A 19756-nucleotide genomic window follows, 5' to 3' on the forward strand; every position below is an offset into this window, starting at 1 on the left:
CTCTGTCCCTAACAAAATCATTAAAAAAATATTAGCCGGGTGTGGTGGTAGATGCTTGTAGTCCCAGCACTTTGGGAGACTGAGGTGGGAACATCACTTGAGTTTGACGTTACAGTAAAATATGATTGCACACTGGGTGACAATCATATTCACAATCATATTGCATGGGTGACAGAGCAAGACCCTACCCCTAAAATAAAAAAGACATAATTTAAAATACCAGTGTTGGGAAGTTTTCAACCATTATTTTTTCAAGTATTTTCTGTACCCCAAATATTCCATCTCTCTTCTCTTTCTGAGGCTTCCATAATGTTAATGTTTCTTTGCTTGATGGAGTAACGTGGCTCTCTTAGACTCTGTTCACTTTATCTTTTTTCTTTTAATTTCTATACTCAATAACTTCCATTGTTCTGTGTTGAATATTGCTGATTTTTTTCTTCCACTTGCTCAACTCAGCCTTTGTACTCCTCTAGAGAATCTTTCAATTATTGTACTTTTTAGCTCCAGAATTTCTTTTTTTTAGGTTGTCAGTCTCTTTATTTATATTTCCATTTTGTTCATACATTGTTTTGTTCTGTTTCACCTTCTCCACATCTTCTTTAGTTATCTATCTTTAAGAATATTATTTTAAATGTTTTGTGTAGTAGATGCTTGTATGCCTTGTACTTTTAACTCTGGAAATCAGATTCTCCCTCTTCTCCAGGGTTTGCTGCTTTTTGCTATTTTTTATTGTTTTTGTTTTCTTGATTGTTATATCTTTTCTGTGCCAATAATCAGAGTGAGGTATAAACTTAAGATATTTTTGGATATTTTCTGATCCTACAGTTTTTCCTGGGTATGTATGGTCACTTTCTAATTTTTCCTGTATGTACAGTTGTTTATGAATGTTTTAATTTTTAATATCTGACTCCCAAAAGGGAAAAATAAGAATAAAAAGAGCACTGGCCCTCTCAATGTCTTTGAATTCACTTCAGCTGGAGAGAGAGAGGCTTGCAAACACAGGACAAACAACAACAGCCGCTGGCCTATTTTTCTACACCTCTGTGACTAAATGCAGCAATTGGTGGTCAGAACACAGATCCCAGCTATTTGGAGAATAGGGTCTTCTTTTATTGCTCATCCTGACTCCTACAAGCTGTCTGCAGATTGCTCCAGGAACACATGCATAGCTGCCATGGGGCTGAGGGTAGGGGATGGGTGTCTGCTACTGTGCAAAGAGCTGAAATGGGCTAAAACTAATTACAATGTACTGTCCAAGCCTTCTCTTTGAAGTTGCAAGCCTTCTGTAGACTCCAGAATTTCAAAATAGTTACATCATACTCTGTCAGTGCAATTTTTTTCTAGATAGGGAAATGAATAGGGCTTCCTATTCCACCATCTTCCCAGAATCCCCTTTAGGATTTTTGGTTTTTTCCTTCTACATGACATTTTCATAGTCAATAGACTTTGTACTTTTTGTTAATTTTCTCTCAAATGATATAAATCTAGCATTTATCCAGCCATACTGTCATGCTTGTCTATTAGCCAATAGTTCACAGTTTTTAACTTGCTGGATAGGTTAGCACAATCTAGAATCATGACACACACATTTTGTTTCTTTTTTATGCAGTTCAAACCCAATACTTTTAACTTTCATGATCTAACCCAGAGTGAAAAAGTCCCTATGTCTCATCTGTCTCCTTTATTTCCAGTTCTCAGTAGAAAGAAAATGTTTATAATAAATGAGAGACAAAAATTATTTTGGATGCCCCAAAATTTAACAAGAAAAATTTATTTAACAAATGGTAGCATCATTTAATAGCTCACTTAGCTATGAATGAGTAGTCACTACCACATAAACATTACATGTAATTGCTTGTCATTCCCAAGATCCTCTGAAGTCTAACAGCGAGCTGGATCCTGTATATTGACAAACATAGCTGAATGTTTGCTTTTTTTTTTTTTTTTTTATGTTTTCATCAATAATTTTCAGTCGAACCCTATGATTACATGCTTGCCAGCTGTCCCCAAAAATAAGTGGTCTATAGCCTTGTTAGTAGTTCTTTACAATGATACTTATAATCGACTGGACATACTTCTACATTTCAATTTCAAGATCTCTAAGTGGAATTTTAAACATAATTTTTTTTTCATTTTCAGTAATGATACAGAACAGATGTTCACCATCCAAAGTATGGCAGGCTTTCATATTTTTAATACTAACTTATTTTAGCCATGTGTATATATATGAATAGGTAAGAGTCATTAAACTTTATTGACATATAAAAATAGGAAAAATGCACAAAAGTAAAGGTACAGCTCCACAGTTTACTAAAAAGCAAACACTTTTGAAATGACATTTAAGTAAAAAAAAAATAGCTAGCACAACGGAAATTTGCTTTTTGTTCTCCTAATCAGTACCTACCTTTCTGTTCCTCAAATCTACCAGGTATACAGTATACACTTTTTGTGTATGGCATTTTTTGCTCAATGTTGTTTGCCAAACTTATTCACTGCTGTATAGTGTTTCATCGTGTCATTATACCACCATGTATTTATACATTCCATTGTTGACAGACACTTATGTTAGAGTTCTTGGCTCTATGAGTAATGTTGAAATGGATAAACTTTTATGTCTCTCATTCACACAGGCATGCATTTCTACTTGTTACATAGCTACAATTGGTATAATCCTGAATAAAATGTGCTTATATTCTACTTTAATATGTAATAATATTATTTCAGGGTGCTTGTAAAATTGCACTCTAGCAAGCATTGTGTGTGACAGACGTATTACTCTACATTCTCACCAACACTTGGTATTATTAGTCTTTTTAATATTAGCTGTTCTTGTGAGCATGTAGCTGTGTCACATTGTAGCTTTAATTTGCATTTCCTTGATTACTTGTAAAATTGAGTACTTCACATATTTTTGAGCAATTTAGCTATCCTTTTTCTGTGAAGTATCCTTTCAGGGCTAATGCCTAATTATATTGGGTATTCTGGCTTTTTCTTATTGGTTTATGTGACATGGAACCTTTGTTATAATGGTTAATATTGGTAAGAGCTGAAGCACTATATTCCTTTCAAGTTTCTGATGTGAATGATTTGTCCATTGCTTTTCTTTAAATCATTTTGCTAGGGTTTATCAATTTCATTGTCTTTCAAATAATCAACTTTTACCTTTAATCTTTGTTGCTATTCTCTATTGAATAATTTTTTTCAGTTAATTTTTTTCTCTTTTATTTCCTTCTTTATTGAGGGGTAATTAGCTGTTGTTTTGTTAATTTGTAAAAAACAAGATCATTAGCTTTTAGCCTTTCTCATTTTCTAACATATGCATCGAAAAGCTATAAATTTCACTGTAAAACCCACACATTTTGATACAATTTCATAATTTTATCATTATAATTTCTTATTTCCATTGTGATTTTTTTCTGTGAGCTACTGGCTATTTAAAAGTTATTTCTTAATTACCACATAGTGGGCTTTTCTAACTATCTTTGTGATTGATGTCTAGATTAACTATTACTGTGGGGCCCAAAGAACATATTCCACATATTACAACTTTTCAAATACTTCGAGACTTGCTTTATGGTCCAATTTCTAGTTAATTTAGGTAAATGTTTTAAATGCTCTTAAAAATAATGTATATTTTTAAGTTATTGAATTTAATAATCTACATAGATCACTTAGGTAAATTTTGTTAATCAGCTTGTTCATATCTTTTATACCCTTACTGAAGTTTTATTCAGTTTGTTCATTTTATACAATAAGTGTTTTAAAATCTCCCATGATAGCTGTGAATATGTATGTAACTCCTTTAAGTTCTATTTTTGTTGTCTACATTTTGAGGCCATGTTATGAGGTTCATACACACATAGAATTGTCATATCTTCCTGGTGCATTGAAGTTTTTCATCGGAAATTGACCTTTTTATTATTTGGTAATGATATGGCTGATATTAATATAACTCAGTATAGCTTTCTTTTAGCTATGTTTGCATGGTATATCTCTTGCATTCTTTTACTTTTGGTAGCCTCATGTTCTTACAAGCATTATGTAACTAGGCTAAAAATCTGTATCTTTAAGTTGAATATACTTTATTTACATTTGCAGTAATTCTGTTTTAAATTTTAAATGTCCCATATTATTTACTATTTGCCCCTCCTGTCCTAGATTCTCTTTTCTCTTCATTCTTGCCTTGTAAATTGATTTAAAAAATTATTCTATCTTCTCACATATTTCAAAGCATGCACAATTTGCTATTTTGAAATACTTATTGTAAAAATTTTAGAAAATATACAAAGTGCAGCAAAATTTTATCACAGAGTATCATTTAATAATTATATTTCCTTCCAGTCACTTCTTTAAGGTGTGTACATAATTTTATATCCTTTCTTGAAAAGTATATATAATAATTTTTAATGTAGCTATCTTTTTTCCAAAACACTATTTAATAGTGAAATGCTAATGCATTATAAATGGCATTACAGTGTATATGTAAAATAATATATGTAAAATTATATGTAATATATACATTACATATATACATATTGTATATGTAACTGTAAAACATTTTTACATATATACAATTTTACATATTTTAAGTCTCTTTGTATTATTAAACAAAAGATTTCACAGGTCTTGGCCTATTATATTTCCTCAGAATTTGCAGGAATTATTTTAAACATTATACATTTAAATATTTCTCAGATTCATAATTTTATGAATTATAATTAAAATTCTCATTATAAAGTTTAATCATGGATACAATTAAGTGAAAGTCCCAAACTTATAATTAGTTATTATTAATTCTGTGCATGTACATGTATACAATCAGATAATATTTTGTCATTCTTGGTATTCTATCAGATATCTGTTTAAACTTATGAATCACAATGTACAAAATATCAAATCTGATACACTTCAAACATTCTATCCTGTTTTTACGCAATCAGCCAATGGGGTGGTCATATCTGCAAAAGTAAAAGCCAACTAGGTGAAGTGGAAAAAGTCTGATTGTTGATTCAATAACAGGATTTCCAAAATAATGTTTGGATAATGGAATTGTTTGATCCGGTCATTATTTCTAACAGGTAGTTTTAACATTACCAAGCATACCTGTGCTTTGCCTTACCTTAACTAATCAGGCTGATCAGCAGCCAGTTGTTCGTCCCACAATATTCATTGCTGTTTGGCAAAATGGGACAGCCACCTTACATCCTTCTGGATGTGATAACTCAATGCACACATTCTCGCCTTTTCTCCATACTTGCATTCCTGAGATGATCACTTACCCCAAGACCGGTTCAATTAGGATCAAGAAGAATCCACTCCATTCTAGGACTTTTGATTGTGTTGTTGGGGGAAGTAAACTCTTCCACTTGTCTGCTCTGTGGTGTTATGATCCCAAAGCTTCAAGGGACCACAAAAACGGAGTTTAAAACTGTGAAAGTAGAAATCAGGCTGGACGATGGGAAGAGACATCATGTCCTGAAGGCATCACCTGAGCCCTGAATCCAGTTATACCTTAAGATGATGTATTCCTACTCTTTTAGTAAATGAGTCCACTCCTAGTCTTTTAGTACATGAGTCAGTAAACACTTTTCTTTTCCAGTAGATCAATTTGAGTCAGACTTTCTGTCACTCACTACTGAAAGTCCTAACTTCAAGGATCCTACACTTTCCTTCATAGCACTGGTCCCATGTGATGTTACTATTACTTCAGTGCCAACCTCTGTCAGTAGACTATAGTCTGTATGCAAACAGCACCAGTATCTCATTTGTTCAGAGCTGCATTTCCAATACCTAGAACGATTCTGAGCCATTACTGGTACCTGATAATATTGAATGACTGAATAAATAAACCAAGCATTTTCTTAGCCATGTTCCCAAAGGTATCAATAAATGAACACTATGGAGCTATTTTTATGTGCATGAAAGTTGTTTCGAGATGAAAATACATACATATAGACGTATATATAGTTGTGCGCTTAAATTTGTATATAGTAGTCATTTCCACAGAATCAAAGATTGCCCGTGATCTCTGACATGAATGAAAACAACGCCTCTTTCTTTGCTCTGTGAACTTGGAAAAACTATTTCTTTGAGCCTCTGTTTGCTTACCAGTGAAAAGTGCTTACCTCAAGGTAGATACTTGTAAACAGTAGTCTCTTGGTAAACAGAATTATTACTAGTACAAGGAACTAACTAGATAACCAGAAGAGGAGAGAGAACATATAGTCAGTTGAAAACCAAAGTGCTTGCGTGGACAAAAGCAAAGGCCAGGGCTGCATAACACTGACATTTTTATTAGAATTCATTTGTAACAAATGGAACTTGTGTCAGCAAAGAACTGATTTTCATACAGACTTCTTTCGCCACCAATGTAACGAAGTAAGAAAATAAAAAGCACGCCTTTCATTCTGTAAAACATTTACGCGTACTACTAATTAGAGGTAATTGTATTTTTTTAACAAGCCATTTTACAAGTTATTTTTTTAAATTTTTCAGTCTATGCATCCAAAACGAGAGCAAAGAACACAACTGTTATTATCTTTGTAAAGACACTCCAAGCTGGGATGGCAAAGCCACATAACGGATGGATAGAATGGATCTGTAGCCTTCTGATCTCTGCTGGAGTATCAGGGCACCCATAAACCCAAAAGGAACCAAAACCCAAAAAGAAAAACAAAAAGGGAATTAAAAACAAAAGGAAGGACTTAAACAAAGCAAAACCGAAAATAAACAGGAAAGAAAAAAAAATACGTGCATTACTGCAGACTTTTTTCCCTTCCTGTTTCTATGTTGTGTTATTTACATACACACAAATGAATTTCCGAAGCAGTTTCTTACAGATGGGTTCAAGTAATATCATTATTGGGTGTAGAATCAATAGGGCAGTGCATAGTACAAAGGTATAGAAAGTGCAAAGTTCCCTAGAGGCCCTTCCCTCCCCTGGCTGTCCTCGCCGTTTTCTAACCATGCAAATCATTTTTAAAAAAGAGCTAAAATAAAGTTCTGTACAAATCACTTTTTATATATTTTGATTTTTTTTTTACCATTGTAACTAATTACAAAATTATACATAACTACACGTACATAGGTAAATAATAGCACCGTACTGGTTATGATGATGAAAATAACTGGAAACTCGAAAGCTTGTGGTAATGGCAGATAAAGATGTTTTACCTGGGAAATTAAAACTTGGATGGTTGTACAGAAAAGCACAGAGTGGAATGCACATCAATGACAGTAAGGGAGTTAGTTCTAGGAACAGCTCCTGAACAGTAAGATTCCCGCAATAGTCTCCACCTCGTTCGTCTATGGTATGCATCCCATTCATTTTCTTCTTCTGATTATTGTCATCTTTCCCTTTGCCAAATGGGCAGTTTTTGTTTCAGGGAGAGAAGCTGCTCATTGGCCAATCATTCTGGTGTGCAATGCTCCATCGGATTCTACATGTCCAACAAGGCATGTCTGGATGATGCAATGTCTATCTGACCCCCTTTGTTCAACTAAAAGAAAATTATAGCACTGAGTAATCTGGCACTTGGATAAATCTCCAAAAAGATACAAACGAAAAGAAAATGATAACAGACCCACATAGTGCACATTCTTCTCTGGTTCTGATGTAGGTTAGAGAGTCTCATTCTGAGGTAGCCTTCTAGATACTTTTTTTAAGTATTATATATATTTTCTTTTTTTTCTTTTTCTTTGTTTTTTACAAAAGTGCTCAAATACAATGCTTGCAAGTGTTTGGTCTCTTGGATTTCATTCTGCTAGCAATGGGAAAATGTGGAAAACAAAAATCCTTCCATGCAGAACATCCATGAAGCTAAAATTAAACCAAAGCAGTATACTCATACCAAAACTCTTTAAGAGTTCCTTGGATATTTTGAGGATTATTTAAAATCGTGTAAAATGTGGCAAACTCATGCCATCATCCATGGCTTCCTATAGAATGTTGGAAGAATTGGGGGTTTTATATATATATATATAATATATATATATTTATTTATATAATATATATATATTTTTTCCCCTTTTAGAAAAATTCTAATGGAATATCAAATATATTCCAAAGTTGCCAATGATATTTGTTACTAAAATAAGTTTGGTGCAGTTACTGCATGTTCCAGAGCAGATTTGGAAGGGAATATAAATAAAACAAGTAGCTTTTTCTGATGGTGACGATTATAAAAGGAAGAAGGGCCCTGATTATCCAAGTGCTTTGGGCTGGTACAATCACTAACATCCCCGACTTGGCTGAAAACTAGGAATGCATATTATTCAAAGAGTTTTTGTACATGTGGTAAACAGATAATGCTTTAATAGAAAGAGTAACAGATACGAACAGTGAATGGAAATACGAACCAAAAGCTAAAAAGAAATGCTATTAAAATAGGCATCAATTATAAGGCACTCTAAATGCAAAACTAAAACCAAAACGAAACAAGGTACAGCACTTCCCAGGAATGCTGTATGCCACAAAATGTTTCTGACTGAACAGAGTAACATGAATTTGGCTTTGCCCCTGTTACATATCATAAATGCAAATTTCATAGCACATACTATAGACAATATACGATTGAATACACTTTTTTTAAACAACTCGATAGCTGATATATTACAACATTCTCCCCTCCTAAAGGGATATGCACTGACCTTTCCCACATGCACACCTCTTAGCTATTTAATAATTTTTATTGCACTAGAGTGTTAGAAATATTGAACTTTGTTGGAAGCCTGACAAAACAGAATTAGTGAATATGATTGGGTAGGTGGGGGGAGATTGGGTAGGAAATTAGGGGGTGAGGTTTGACAATCACTGATGTGCATTCCTCATTTCCCTTTAAAAAATTAAAGTTTTGTGATATTAAGAAATACCAATATGTCAAAAAATTAAGAATAAATGGAAAGAATAAATGGAAAGAGAATAGCTTTTCTACATTTAAAAAAACTAAATCATGGAAGAACTGATAGCTATATCTATTTTTTGTGTGGACACACTGTCTATATATACATAGACACCCTTGTAAAATTTGGATATATATGTATATATGTTAGCAGCAACTTTATACTTTGCGCCTCCCTGTTGATTCCAAAATCAAAACAAAATAATAATTATCTTTGATAATTTGAAGAGAATGGGTACTTTCTCACCAATCAAAACTGAACAGAAGTGTAAAATTAATATATCTGACGAGACTGATACTGTAGATTGAGTATTGCACAAAAATGTGCAAAATTTCAAATTATTTGATATTTCTACAGCAAGATATTACAGATAACAGTTCTACAGCTTAAAAAAACCTACGATTTGGAAATAAAAAATGAAGAGTTATGTAACTTTTTTAAAATTCACTTTATCGAATGATACATTTTGTTAAAAAAAAGTTTACACAGTTAGAAATGAAGCACAGGTCAGCAGTATCTTTACAATACTAAAAAACTAAATCAAGGACTTTCTTTTTAAACATTCCCCCCTCCCTTTCCCCCTAAAATGTTATTATGAGCAGTATGGTGGGAAGGGGTGATGTCAAAGCAGAGTCCATTTCGCTGTGAGAAGCCACACCAGCACACATCTTGGGCTGAATTGCAGCATTCTGGCAATTTCTCCTTGCACCTTTCAAACAATCCTGAATAAGATGGTGGTTCTTTGCTGTGATTTCTTCTTCCCTTGATTTTGAATCCTTGAGGTATCTGTAAATAAAATCCTTCAGATGCCTCATCAGTCAGGATTCTCTTCATTATTTTTCAGGTTAGATTATTAAACTGTGAATTCTTGGTCCACCTGGAATAATTTGTTTTTTATTTGTTTTGTGTGTAATAGTCCCACTAAGTAGTTGTTAGCTAGAAGTTAAGAAGGACTTCTCAAGTGCCCTGTATGGCTCAGAAGAGACTCCACGGATATTGAAGGGCCTGTAGTAAAAATCCAGAATGGGTCAGGGGTTTCTACGTTGCATAGTGATCAAAGCTGCCCAGGTACTCTAGTGCGGCTCGATAGCAAAACTGATACTGATCCTGCAGGAGACAACGAATGGGGAGAAACAAAGGAAGGGACCATGAGCATATTTTAATAGAAAAATAAAAATCAATATTGGATAACAAAATTACATCTATATGGGGCGAAATCATACTTTTGTCAATTGATCTAATCCAATGACCAATTGGTTATAGTGAACGAAGAAAAATTAGCCACATGGAGTGTTTATTCAGTTTGCCAATCAATTTGACTAAAATGATCTCCCAATTCCAAGCAGTGGCAGGTCAGGTGTACACTGCCTTCCCAGACAAGTGTTTTCAAAAGTAGTATCAAACAATTACCACCAATTGAGCACATACACTTCTTACATGCCTTATAAACAGATAATGATGAAAGTCATCCTTTACAATTATCTGCTTATTTGTGATAATGAATTCTCAGTTTAAATATATGAGAGGCTGATACACAAACTGTCCTGAGAAAAATCTGAATTTACTTATCTTCTGAGCTACTGCCAACCAAATTTGAATTTTAAAAAAATTATGTTTGGATAGTAGAGCTTGCAATGAGAATCACTCACAGTCATTTCAGCTACCTTTTGGCTGGCTCTCTCACTTATATATGATGTTCATATACAGCCAGAAGGTAGCTGGTGCGGCACAACAGGCACACAAATCCATTTACACAGGGCACTGGACTTCCAAGCTTTTCATCCCTGAAAATGGCTTCACAAGATTGGCTGCCCACATCAAAAAATACCTGTAAATTCGGCCCAATTCTGTGTGATTGCTAGCTGTCTGTTATAGAAAGGCACACACTAAAATAAAACGGTATGAAACATGGCTTTTTTCAGACAACGAAGAACACTATCATATTGGAATAAATTGAAGCATTGTTGGAGAGATGGAAAAATTACAATTTACAGATCTCTATAGGGATGAGAAAAAGTAGGATTTTCCCCATAAAAGAAATCTATTTTCAGTGGCCAACCAGGCTGAAAGTAGATAGTTTCTATTTTGCTTAAATGTGCATTTTTCTATAATAAAAATGGTAATGCAAAATAAATGGTGTTTACTTTCCTATCTTGTCACAGTCAGTTGCTTGGCTAAGTGTTCACGCTTTTTAAATGTCCAATTTCCCTCTGTAACCCCCAAGACCCATTAAGTTTGTCAGGCTGACAGAATGTTTTGAGTATTGCAAGCCACACACTTGTACTACTTTGAAATCAGTCTGAAAGATACTGTGGATGATGAATTGAGGAACACATGTAAGTTGTATAATTTGGTGGCCTTTTGCAGAACATAAACTCTCAGTAATATCATCTTTAGAAATGAATGCTCAATAGACCAGACTGGCTATATCATAAACTCTTATTATTAAGAGAAATATCCAAATTGCCATATTAATTATTGGAATAGGAAATGTGGGGCTAATATAATATCTCTAGGCTTATCCAGAATCAAAATGTTTTGAATGGCCATTGTTAAGACATGAAATATAGAACAACTGATACCTCTGTAGGCACAAAGAGGGCGAATGGAGAAGTTAAATGGGCTGAGATTATTTTATGTACTAAGCATTATGCTTTCTCTCTATATATAATATATACTACAAGAAAATGAATATAACGAATTTTATGAAATTGCCATTTTATTGGTCAAAAATGGTCCAGTAGTGAAATTTAACATAGCTCAATGTAACATATAATCGCACGTAATTTCTATAGCAACACTAAAACACTGATAATCTCACCCCATTTAAGAAGGGGGAAAATGAGGTTCAAAATTATTAAACGGTTTGATGCTTTCCCCACAGTATTATGTGTGTGGTGTTGAGAGAGTCTGGACTCCAGGAGGCCCAGGCTAGCAAAACGTAGGCTCTTGAGATGTGAAAAATGCAATGGATTTTCTCACCTCTGTCTGTACCATAGCTGGTCGTTGTGTTCTCAACATTTTGACGGTCTGGAAGATATCTACGACTCCTTCATATCTCATTCTTTCCAAAACAATGCTTAATGTTATGAAGACTCCAGTTCTTCCAACACCCGCGCTGCCACAATAACAAAGGCAATGTTACTGGGTGAGAGGCTCACAGTCTTGGCACATTTGCTTGGGTGTGGACATACTTCTACCAGCTTCCACACTCCATATTTCTTACAGCCATGTTCAGGAAAACGTGGTATCGCATTCAGTTACTCTTGGGATACTGAGTTGTAACAGCATGTGATAACGAGGGTGAAGTAATTAGGAGTAAGTCTAGTAAAAGGTCTTTTCAATGGGGATTTATACCATTTTAGAAAGACCAAGGAAACATAACAAATGAAAAGAAGGGTATAAATAACATATAGGTTTATATTACTCATGGAGATTCTGAGATTTAGAACTTGCCTACTTAATATTTTAAAGTATGAAATAATTCAGAATAAGGTGAAGTGAATTTGGCATCTTCAACTTTTCTAGTACATTGTTCACATTTTACAGTTACTTAAAATACATATGCAATGCCCCATAACTTAAACGTATTTGTCTATAACTAGTCAAATGTTTACACTGGTTTTATTATGAGAAAAGAGATGCTATAACAGGGCATATATGTGATTTTCACTTAGTCTTCAGGAGAGTTTATGACTATCCTGTAAGTGTATGTACACATGAAGTAAATACTGTGTTGTTTTCTTATTTCTTGAGACTTAGAACTTTCAACAGATTCTCACAGGGTCTCTAATCTTTAAAAAAAAATGGTTAAGAGCCACTGATCTCTAAACTTACCTACTATTTTTACATGATCAGCAACTAAAACCCCAGGATCCTTTCTACTACGTTAGAAAGTTTTTGAGTTTCTCTCTGTTGTCTTCATTGTTTTAAGATAATTCAAGAATCTTCATGGTAGCAAGAAAGAAAACTAATTCATAGCTCTTCTGCACTTCTTAAGTGGGAAAGCACTGGGAAGTTTAGGTAATGAGGGAAACAGTGAATAATGAAAAATCCGTACATTTTTGGATCCTAATTAAACAGCATGTGTAACACTTGGGCACGGGCTGTAGAAAATAGATGGATTCATTTACTGGAGGATGTAGCTGACAGGCATATATAAATAGTGTGTCCCTTTATAAATGGGTTTCTACAGTCTAAACAGAAATGTTAAGTGAGGTTTGAAACTCCATGGGGAGTCAGTCTTTAAGAAGTGATTGAAGATGTCTAGCAGCAGTGAAGCCTTCTCTTAAGATGAAGCAGATGACCTTGAAGGTCCCTTTTAACCTTGAAAGTCTCTCTTAGTTGTGAGAAACTGAGATTTATTTTCTTTTTGTTGAATGGTCTAGGTACTCCAGAGTCTCTCTTACCTTGATTTGATAACTTGAATGTAACAAAAACATTGGGTTTCTGTCTTTCTACTAAGTATTTTCAAAAAAAGAACAGACATTGGACTTACAACTTTTACATTTATTGATTTTATCATCTTAGTTTAATAAGTTACAAAAAAGAAAAGCAGTATTTTCAGAACATTCCTAGATAAAATATATAGAAGTCTTCTATGTGTGTGTATATCTATATATAAGATATATGCATCACAATTTCTTTAGCATTATACTAAAGGAATATTAAAATTATTTTGTGACAAAAACACTGAGAACAGGCACACATAACATTTATGTACCTATACATATAAGGATGCTTAAAGCTAAGAAGATGTATTAAATTAAAGATATTCTTTTCCTTAGAGGTTATTTTAGAAAAGTTTAAATTAGCATATGGGCAAATTATGAGTGAAGTTAAACATCCAGGTAATTCAATACCAATATATACCATCTACTTTGTCTAAATATGGCCATACACTGTTTTATTGTGCTATGCTTTATTGAGTTTTGCAGATATTTTGTTTAACAAATTGAATGTCTATGTCAATCTTGCATTGAACAAGTATATTGGTGCCATTTTTCCACCAGCACATATTCGGTTTGTGTCTCTGTGTAGCATTTTGGTTATTTTTGCAATATTTCAAATTTTTTCATACTATTATATGTTAGTGATCTGTGATCGCTGATCTTTGATGTTACTAGTGCAATTGGTTTGGGGTGCCATGAACCATGACCGTAAGACACTGAACGCTTGATAAATGTGTGTGTTATGACTGCTCCACCAAGCAGCAGTCTCCCCATCTGTCTTTTTCTCCTCAGGCTTCCCTATTTCTTGAGACACAACAATACTGAAATTAGGCTAGTTAATAACCCTACAATGGCCTCTAAGTGTTCAAGTGAAAGGGAGAGTTATCTAAATCACAAGCTAGAAATAATTAAGCTTAAAGCCCAGGTATGCTGAAAGCTAGGCCTCTTGCACCAAACAGCCTAGTTGTGAATGCAAAGTTCCTGAAGGAAATTAAAAGTGCTACTCCAGTGCACACATGAATGATAAGGAAAGTAGAACAGCTTTACTGCTGATAAGAAGAAAGTTTTAAAGGTCTGGATAGAAGATCAAACCATTTACAACATTCCCTTAAATCAAAGCCTAGGCCAGAGCAAGGCCCTAACTCTCTTCAAAGGCTGAGAGGTAAGGAGGCTGCAGAAGAAAAGTTTGAAGTTAGCAGAGGTTTGCTTATGAGGTTTAAGGAAGGAAGCCAACCCCATAACATAAAAGTGCAAGGTGAAGCAAAAAGTGCTGTTGCAGAAGCTGTAGCAAGTTATCCAGAAGATCTAGCTAAGATCACTGAATGAGGGTGGCTACATTAAAAAACAGATCTTCAGTGTAGACAAACATCATTATATTGGAAGAAGTTGTCATCTAAGACTGATAGCTACAGAGGCGTCAATGCCTAACTTCAAAGAACAGGCTGACTCGTTAGGGGCTCATGCAGCTGGTGACATTAAGCTGAAGCCAAAGCTCATTTACCATTTCAAAAATCCTAGGGCTCTGAAGAATTACACTAAATACACTCAAGTGAAAGGAAGAGTTAAACATCTCTCACTTTAAGTCAAAAGCTTGAAATAATCAAGTTTTAGTAAGGAAGGCACACCAAACATCAAGACAGGCTGAAAGCTCGACCTCTTGTATAGCCCAGTTCTATAAATGGAACAAGAAAGCATGGATGACAACACATCTGTTTACAGCATCGTTTACTGAATATTTTAAGGCCACTCTTGAGACCTACTGTGCAGAATAAAAGATTCTTTTCAAGATAATACTGTTCATTGACAATATACCTTGTCACCCAAGAGCTCTGATGGAATGTACAAGGAGATTAATGTTTTCATGCCTGTGAATACAATATTCATTCTGCAGCCCAATGGACCAAGGAGGAATTTCAACTTTCAAGTTTTATTATTTAAGAACTATATTTTGTAAGGCTATACATTCTATAGATAGTGATTCTCTGGTAGGTCTGGGCAAAGTAAATCAAACATTTCCTGGAAATAATTCACCATTCTATGCCATTGAAAACATTTGTGATTCATGGGAGAAGATCAAATTATCAACATTAACAGGAGTTTGGAAGAAGTTGACTCTGATCATCATGGATGACTTTGAGGGGTTCAAGACTTCAGTGAAGGAAGAAATTGCAAAAATGGTGGAATAGCAAGATAACTAGAACTAGAAGTGGAGCTGGGAGATGTGACTGAATTGCTGCAATCTCATGATAAAACCTGAATACATGAGGAGTTGCTTCTTATGGATGAGCAAAGAAAATGGTTTTTCAAGATGGAATGTACTCATGAAGATGCTGTGAACACTGTGAAAATGACAAAAGATTTAGAATAGTAGATAAACAAAGTTAATTGAAAAGCAGCAGGGTTGCAGAGGAACGACTCCAATTTTGAAAGAAGTTCTACTGAGAGTAAAATGCTATCAAGCAGCATTGCATGGTGCAGAGAAGACTCTTGATAAAGAGTTACTTGATGTGCCAAACTTCATTATTATCTTCTTTTAAGAAACTGCTACAGCCACCTCACCTTTCAGAAACCACCACTCCTTGATTAGTCAGCAGCCATCAATGTCGAGGCAAGACCCTCTACCAGCAAAAAGATTACAACTTACTGGAGGCTTAGATGATGGTTAGCATTTTTTTTTTTTTTTTAATTTAAGTTCTGGGGTAGATGAGAAAAATGTGCTGGTTTGTTACATAGGTATACATGTGCCATAGTGGTTTACTACACCCATGAACCCACCATCTACATTAGGTATTTCTTCTGATGCTATCCCTCCCTCAGCCCCCTACCCCCTGAAAGGCCCTGGTGTGTGATGTTTGTTTCCCTGCATCCATGTGTTCTCACTGTTCAACTCCCACTTATGAGTGAGAACATGTGGTGTTTGGTTTTCTGTTCCTGTGTTAGTTTGCTGAGAATGATGGTTTACCAATTTCATCCATGTGCCTGCAAAGGACATGAACTCATCCTTTTTTATGGCTGCATAGTATTCCATGGTATATATGTGCCACATTTACTTTATCATTGATGAGCATTTGGGTTGGTCCCAAGTCTTCACTATTGTGAGCAGTGTTACATTAACATATGTGTGTATGTGTCTTTATAGTAGAATGATTTATAATCCTTTGGGTATATATTCAGTAATGGGATTGCTGGGTCAAATGGTATTTCTGGTTCTAGATCCTTGAGGAATCACCAAACTATCTTCCACAATCGTTGAACTAATTTACACTCCCACTAACAAACAGTGTAAAGTGTTCCTATTTCTCCACATCCTCCCCAGCAACTGTTGTTTCCTGACTTTTTAATGATTGCCATTCTAACTGGCATAAGATTAGTATCTCATTGTGGTTTTGATTTGCATTTCTCTAACGACCGATGATGGTGAGCAGTTTTTCATATGTTTGTCGGCCGCATAAATGTCTTCTTTTGAGAAGTGTCTGTTCATATCCTTTGCCTACTTGTCGATAGGGTTGTTTTTTTCTTGTAAATATAACTTCTTTGTAGATTCTGGATGTTAGCCCTTTATCAGATGGATAGATTGCAAAAATTTCCTCCCATTCTGTAGGTTGCCTGTTCACTCTGATGGTAGTTTTTGGTTCTGCAGAAGTTCTTTAATTAGATCCCATTTGTCAATTTTGGCTTTAGTTGCCATTGCTTTTGGTGTTTTAGTCCTCAAATCTTTGTTTATGCCTGTGTCCTGAATGGTACTGCCTAGATTTTCTTCTAGGGTTTTTATGGTTTTAGGTCTTAGGTTTAAGTCTTTAATCCATCTTGAGTTAATTTTTGTATAAGGGGTAAGGAAGGGATCCAGTTTCAGTTTTCTGCATATGGCTAGCCAGTTTTCCCAACACTATTTATTAAATAGAGAAGCCTTTCCCCATTGTTTTTCCTCTGGTTTGTCAAAGATCAGATGGTTGCAGATGTGTGGCGTTATTTATAAGGTCTCTGGTTCTGTTCCATTGGTCTGTATATCTGTTTTGGTAGCAGCACCATGCTGTTTTGGTTACTGTAGCCTTGTAGTGTCCTTTGAAGTCAGGTAGCATAATGCCTCAAGCCTTGTTCTTTTTGCTTAGGAATGTCTTGACTTTGTGGACTCTTTTTTGGCTCCATATCAAATTTAAAGTAGATTTTTCCCATTTTGTGAAGAAAATCATTGATAGCTTGATAGGGTTAGCATTGAATCTATAAATTACCTTGGGTAGGCAGTATGGCCATTTTCACGATATTGATTCTTCCCATCCATGAGCATGGAATGTTCTTCCATTTGTTTGTGTCCCTCTTTTATTTCATTGGGCAGTGGTTTGTAGTTCTCCTTGAAGAGGTCCTTCACATCCCTTGTAAGTTGGTTCACATCCCTTGTAAGTTGGATTCCTAGGTATTTTATTCTTCTTGTAGCAATTGTGAATGGGAGTACACTCAAGATTTGGCTCTCTATTATTGGTGTATAGGAATGCTTGTGATTTTTTGTACATTTATTATCCTGAGACTCTGCTGAAGTTGCTTATCAGCTTAAGGAGATTTGAGGCTGAGACAATGGGGTTTTCTAAAAATACAATCTTGTCATCAGCAAACAGAGACAATTTGACTTCTTCTTTTCCTAATTGAATACCCTTTATTTCTTTCTCTTGCATGATTGCTCTGGCCAGAATTTCCAATGTTATGTTGAATAGGGCAGTGAGAGAGGGCATCCTTGCCTTTTGCCAGTTTTCAAAGGGAGTGCTTCCAGTTTTTGCCCATTCGTTATCATAGTGGCTGTGGGTTTATCATAAATAGCTCTTCTTATTTTGAGATATGTTCCATCAATACCTAGTTTATTGAGAGTTTTCAGCACGAAGGGCTGTTGAATTTTGTCCAAGGCTTTTTCTGCATCTATTGAGTTAATCATGTGGTTTTTGTCATTGGTTCTGTTTACATGATAGATTACGTTTATCGAGATCTCTATGTTGAACCAGCCTTGCATCCCAGGGATGATGCCAACTTGATCATGGTGGATAAGCTTTTTGATGTGCTGCTGGATTTGGTTTGCCAGTATTTTATTGAGGATTTCTGCATCGATGTTCATCAGGGATATTGGCCTGAAATTTTTTTTGTTACATCTCTGCTAGGTTTTGGTATCAGGATGATGCTGGCCTCATAACATGAGTTAGGGAGCATTCCCTCTTTTTCTATTGTTTGGAAAAGTTTCAGAAGGAGTGGTACCAGCTCCTGTTTGTACCTCTGGTAGAATTCGGCTGTGAATCCGTCTGGTCCTGCACCTTTTGGTTGCTAGGCTATTAATTACTGCCTCAATTTCAGAACTTGTTATTGGTCTATGCAGAGTTCTGACTTCTTCCTGGTTTAGTCTTGGGAGGGTGTGTATGTGTCCAGGAATTTATCCATTTCTTCTAGATTTTCTTCTTTATTTGCATAGAGGTGTTGATAGTATTCTCTGATGGTAGTTTGTATTTCTGTGGGATTGGTGGTGATTTCCCCTTTATCCTTTTTCACTGTGTCTATTTGATTCTTCTCTATTAGTCTGGCTAGCACTCTTTTTATTTTGTTGATCTTTCCAAAAGCCAGCTCCTGGATTCACTGAATTTTTGAAGGGTTTTTTGTGTCTCTATCTCCTTCAGTTCTTTTCTGATCTTAGTTATTTCTTGCCCTTCTGCTAGCTTTTGAATTTGTTTGCTCCTGTTTCTCTAGTTCTTTTAATTGTGATGTTAGGGTGTCAATTTTAGATCTCTCCTGCTTTCTCTTGTGGGCATTTAGTCCTGGAAATTTCTCTCTACACACTGTTTTAAATGTGTCCCACAGATTCTGGCACGTTGTATCTTTGTTCTCATTGGTTCCAAAGAACATCTTTATTTCTGCCTTCATTTCGTTATATACCCTGTAGTCATTCAGGAGCAGGTTGTTCAGCTTCCATGTCATTGTGTGGTTTTGAGTGAGTTTCTTAATCCTAAGTGAGTTCTAATTTGATTGCACTGTGGTCTGAGAGACCGTTTGTTATGATTTCCGTGTTTTTTTGCATTTGCTGAGGAGTGTTTTACTTCCAATTATGTGGTCAATTTTAGAATAAGTACGATGTGGTGCTGAGAATAATGTACATTCTGTTGATTTGCAGACGTCTATTAGGTCTGCTTGGTCCAGAGTTGAGTTCAAGTTCTGAACATCCTTGTTAATTTTCTGTCTCGTTGGGCTGTCTAATATTGACGGTAGGGTGTTAAAGTCTCCCACTATTATTGTGTGGGAGTCTACGTCTCTTTATAGGTCTCTAAGAACTTCCTTTATGAATCTGGGTGCTCCTGTATAGGGTTCATATATATTTAGGATAGTTAGCTCTTCTTATTGCTTTGATCCCTTTACCATTATGTAATGCCCTTGTTTGT

The 19756-nt window shown here is 35.1% G+C and overlaps 1 protein-coding gene across 7 annotated transcripts in view; it reads right to left on the reverse strand.

The window, feature by feature from the left end:
- Positions 1 to 6273: 6273 nt before the first annotated feature.
- The window catches only part of PTPRD (protein tyrosine phosphatase, receptor type, D), a 462557-nt gene continuing 449074 nt past the window's right edge, over positions 6274 to 19756 (reverse strand). For all 7 annotated transcript variants that reach the window (XM_011969903.1, XM_011969901.1, XM_011969904.1 and 4 more), the window contains 2 exons: positions 11884 to 12019; positions 6274 to 10008 (listed from right to left, as the gene is read on the reverse strand). In XM_011969903.1, the coding sequence (XP_011825293.1) occupies positions 9940 to 10008; positions 11884 to 12019 (205 nt within the window). In that variant the 3' untranslated portion in view covers positions 6274 to 9939. The remainder of the gene's footprint in view (positions 10009 to 11883; positions 12020 to 19756) is intronic.

The sequence above is a fragment of the Mandrillus leucophaeus genome, unplaced genomic scaffold (genome assembly GCF_000951045.1).
Source record: "Mandrillus leucophaeus isolate KB7577 unplaced genomic scaffold, Mleu.le_1.0 Scaffold92, whole genome shotgun sequence".
NCBI lineage: Eukaryota > Metazoa > Chordata > Mammalia > Primates > Cercopithecidae > Mandrillus > Mandrillus leucophaeus.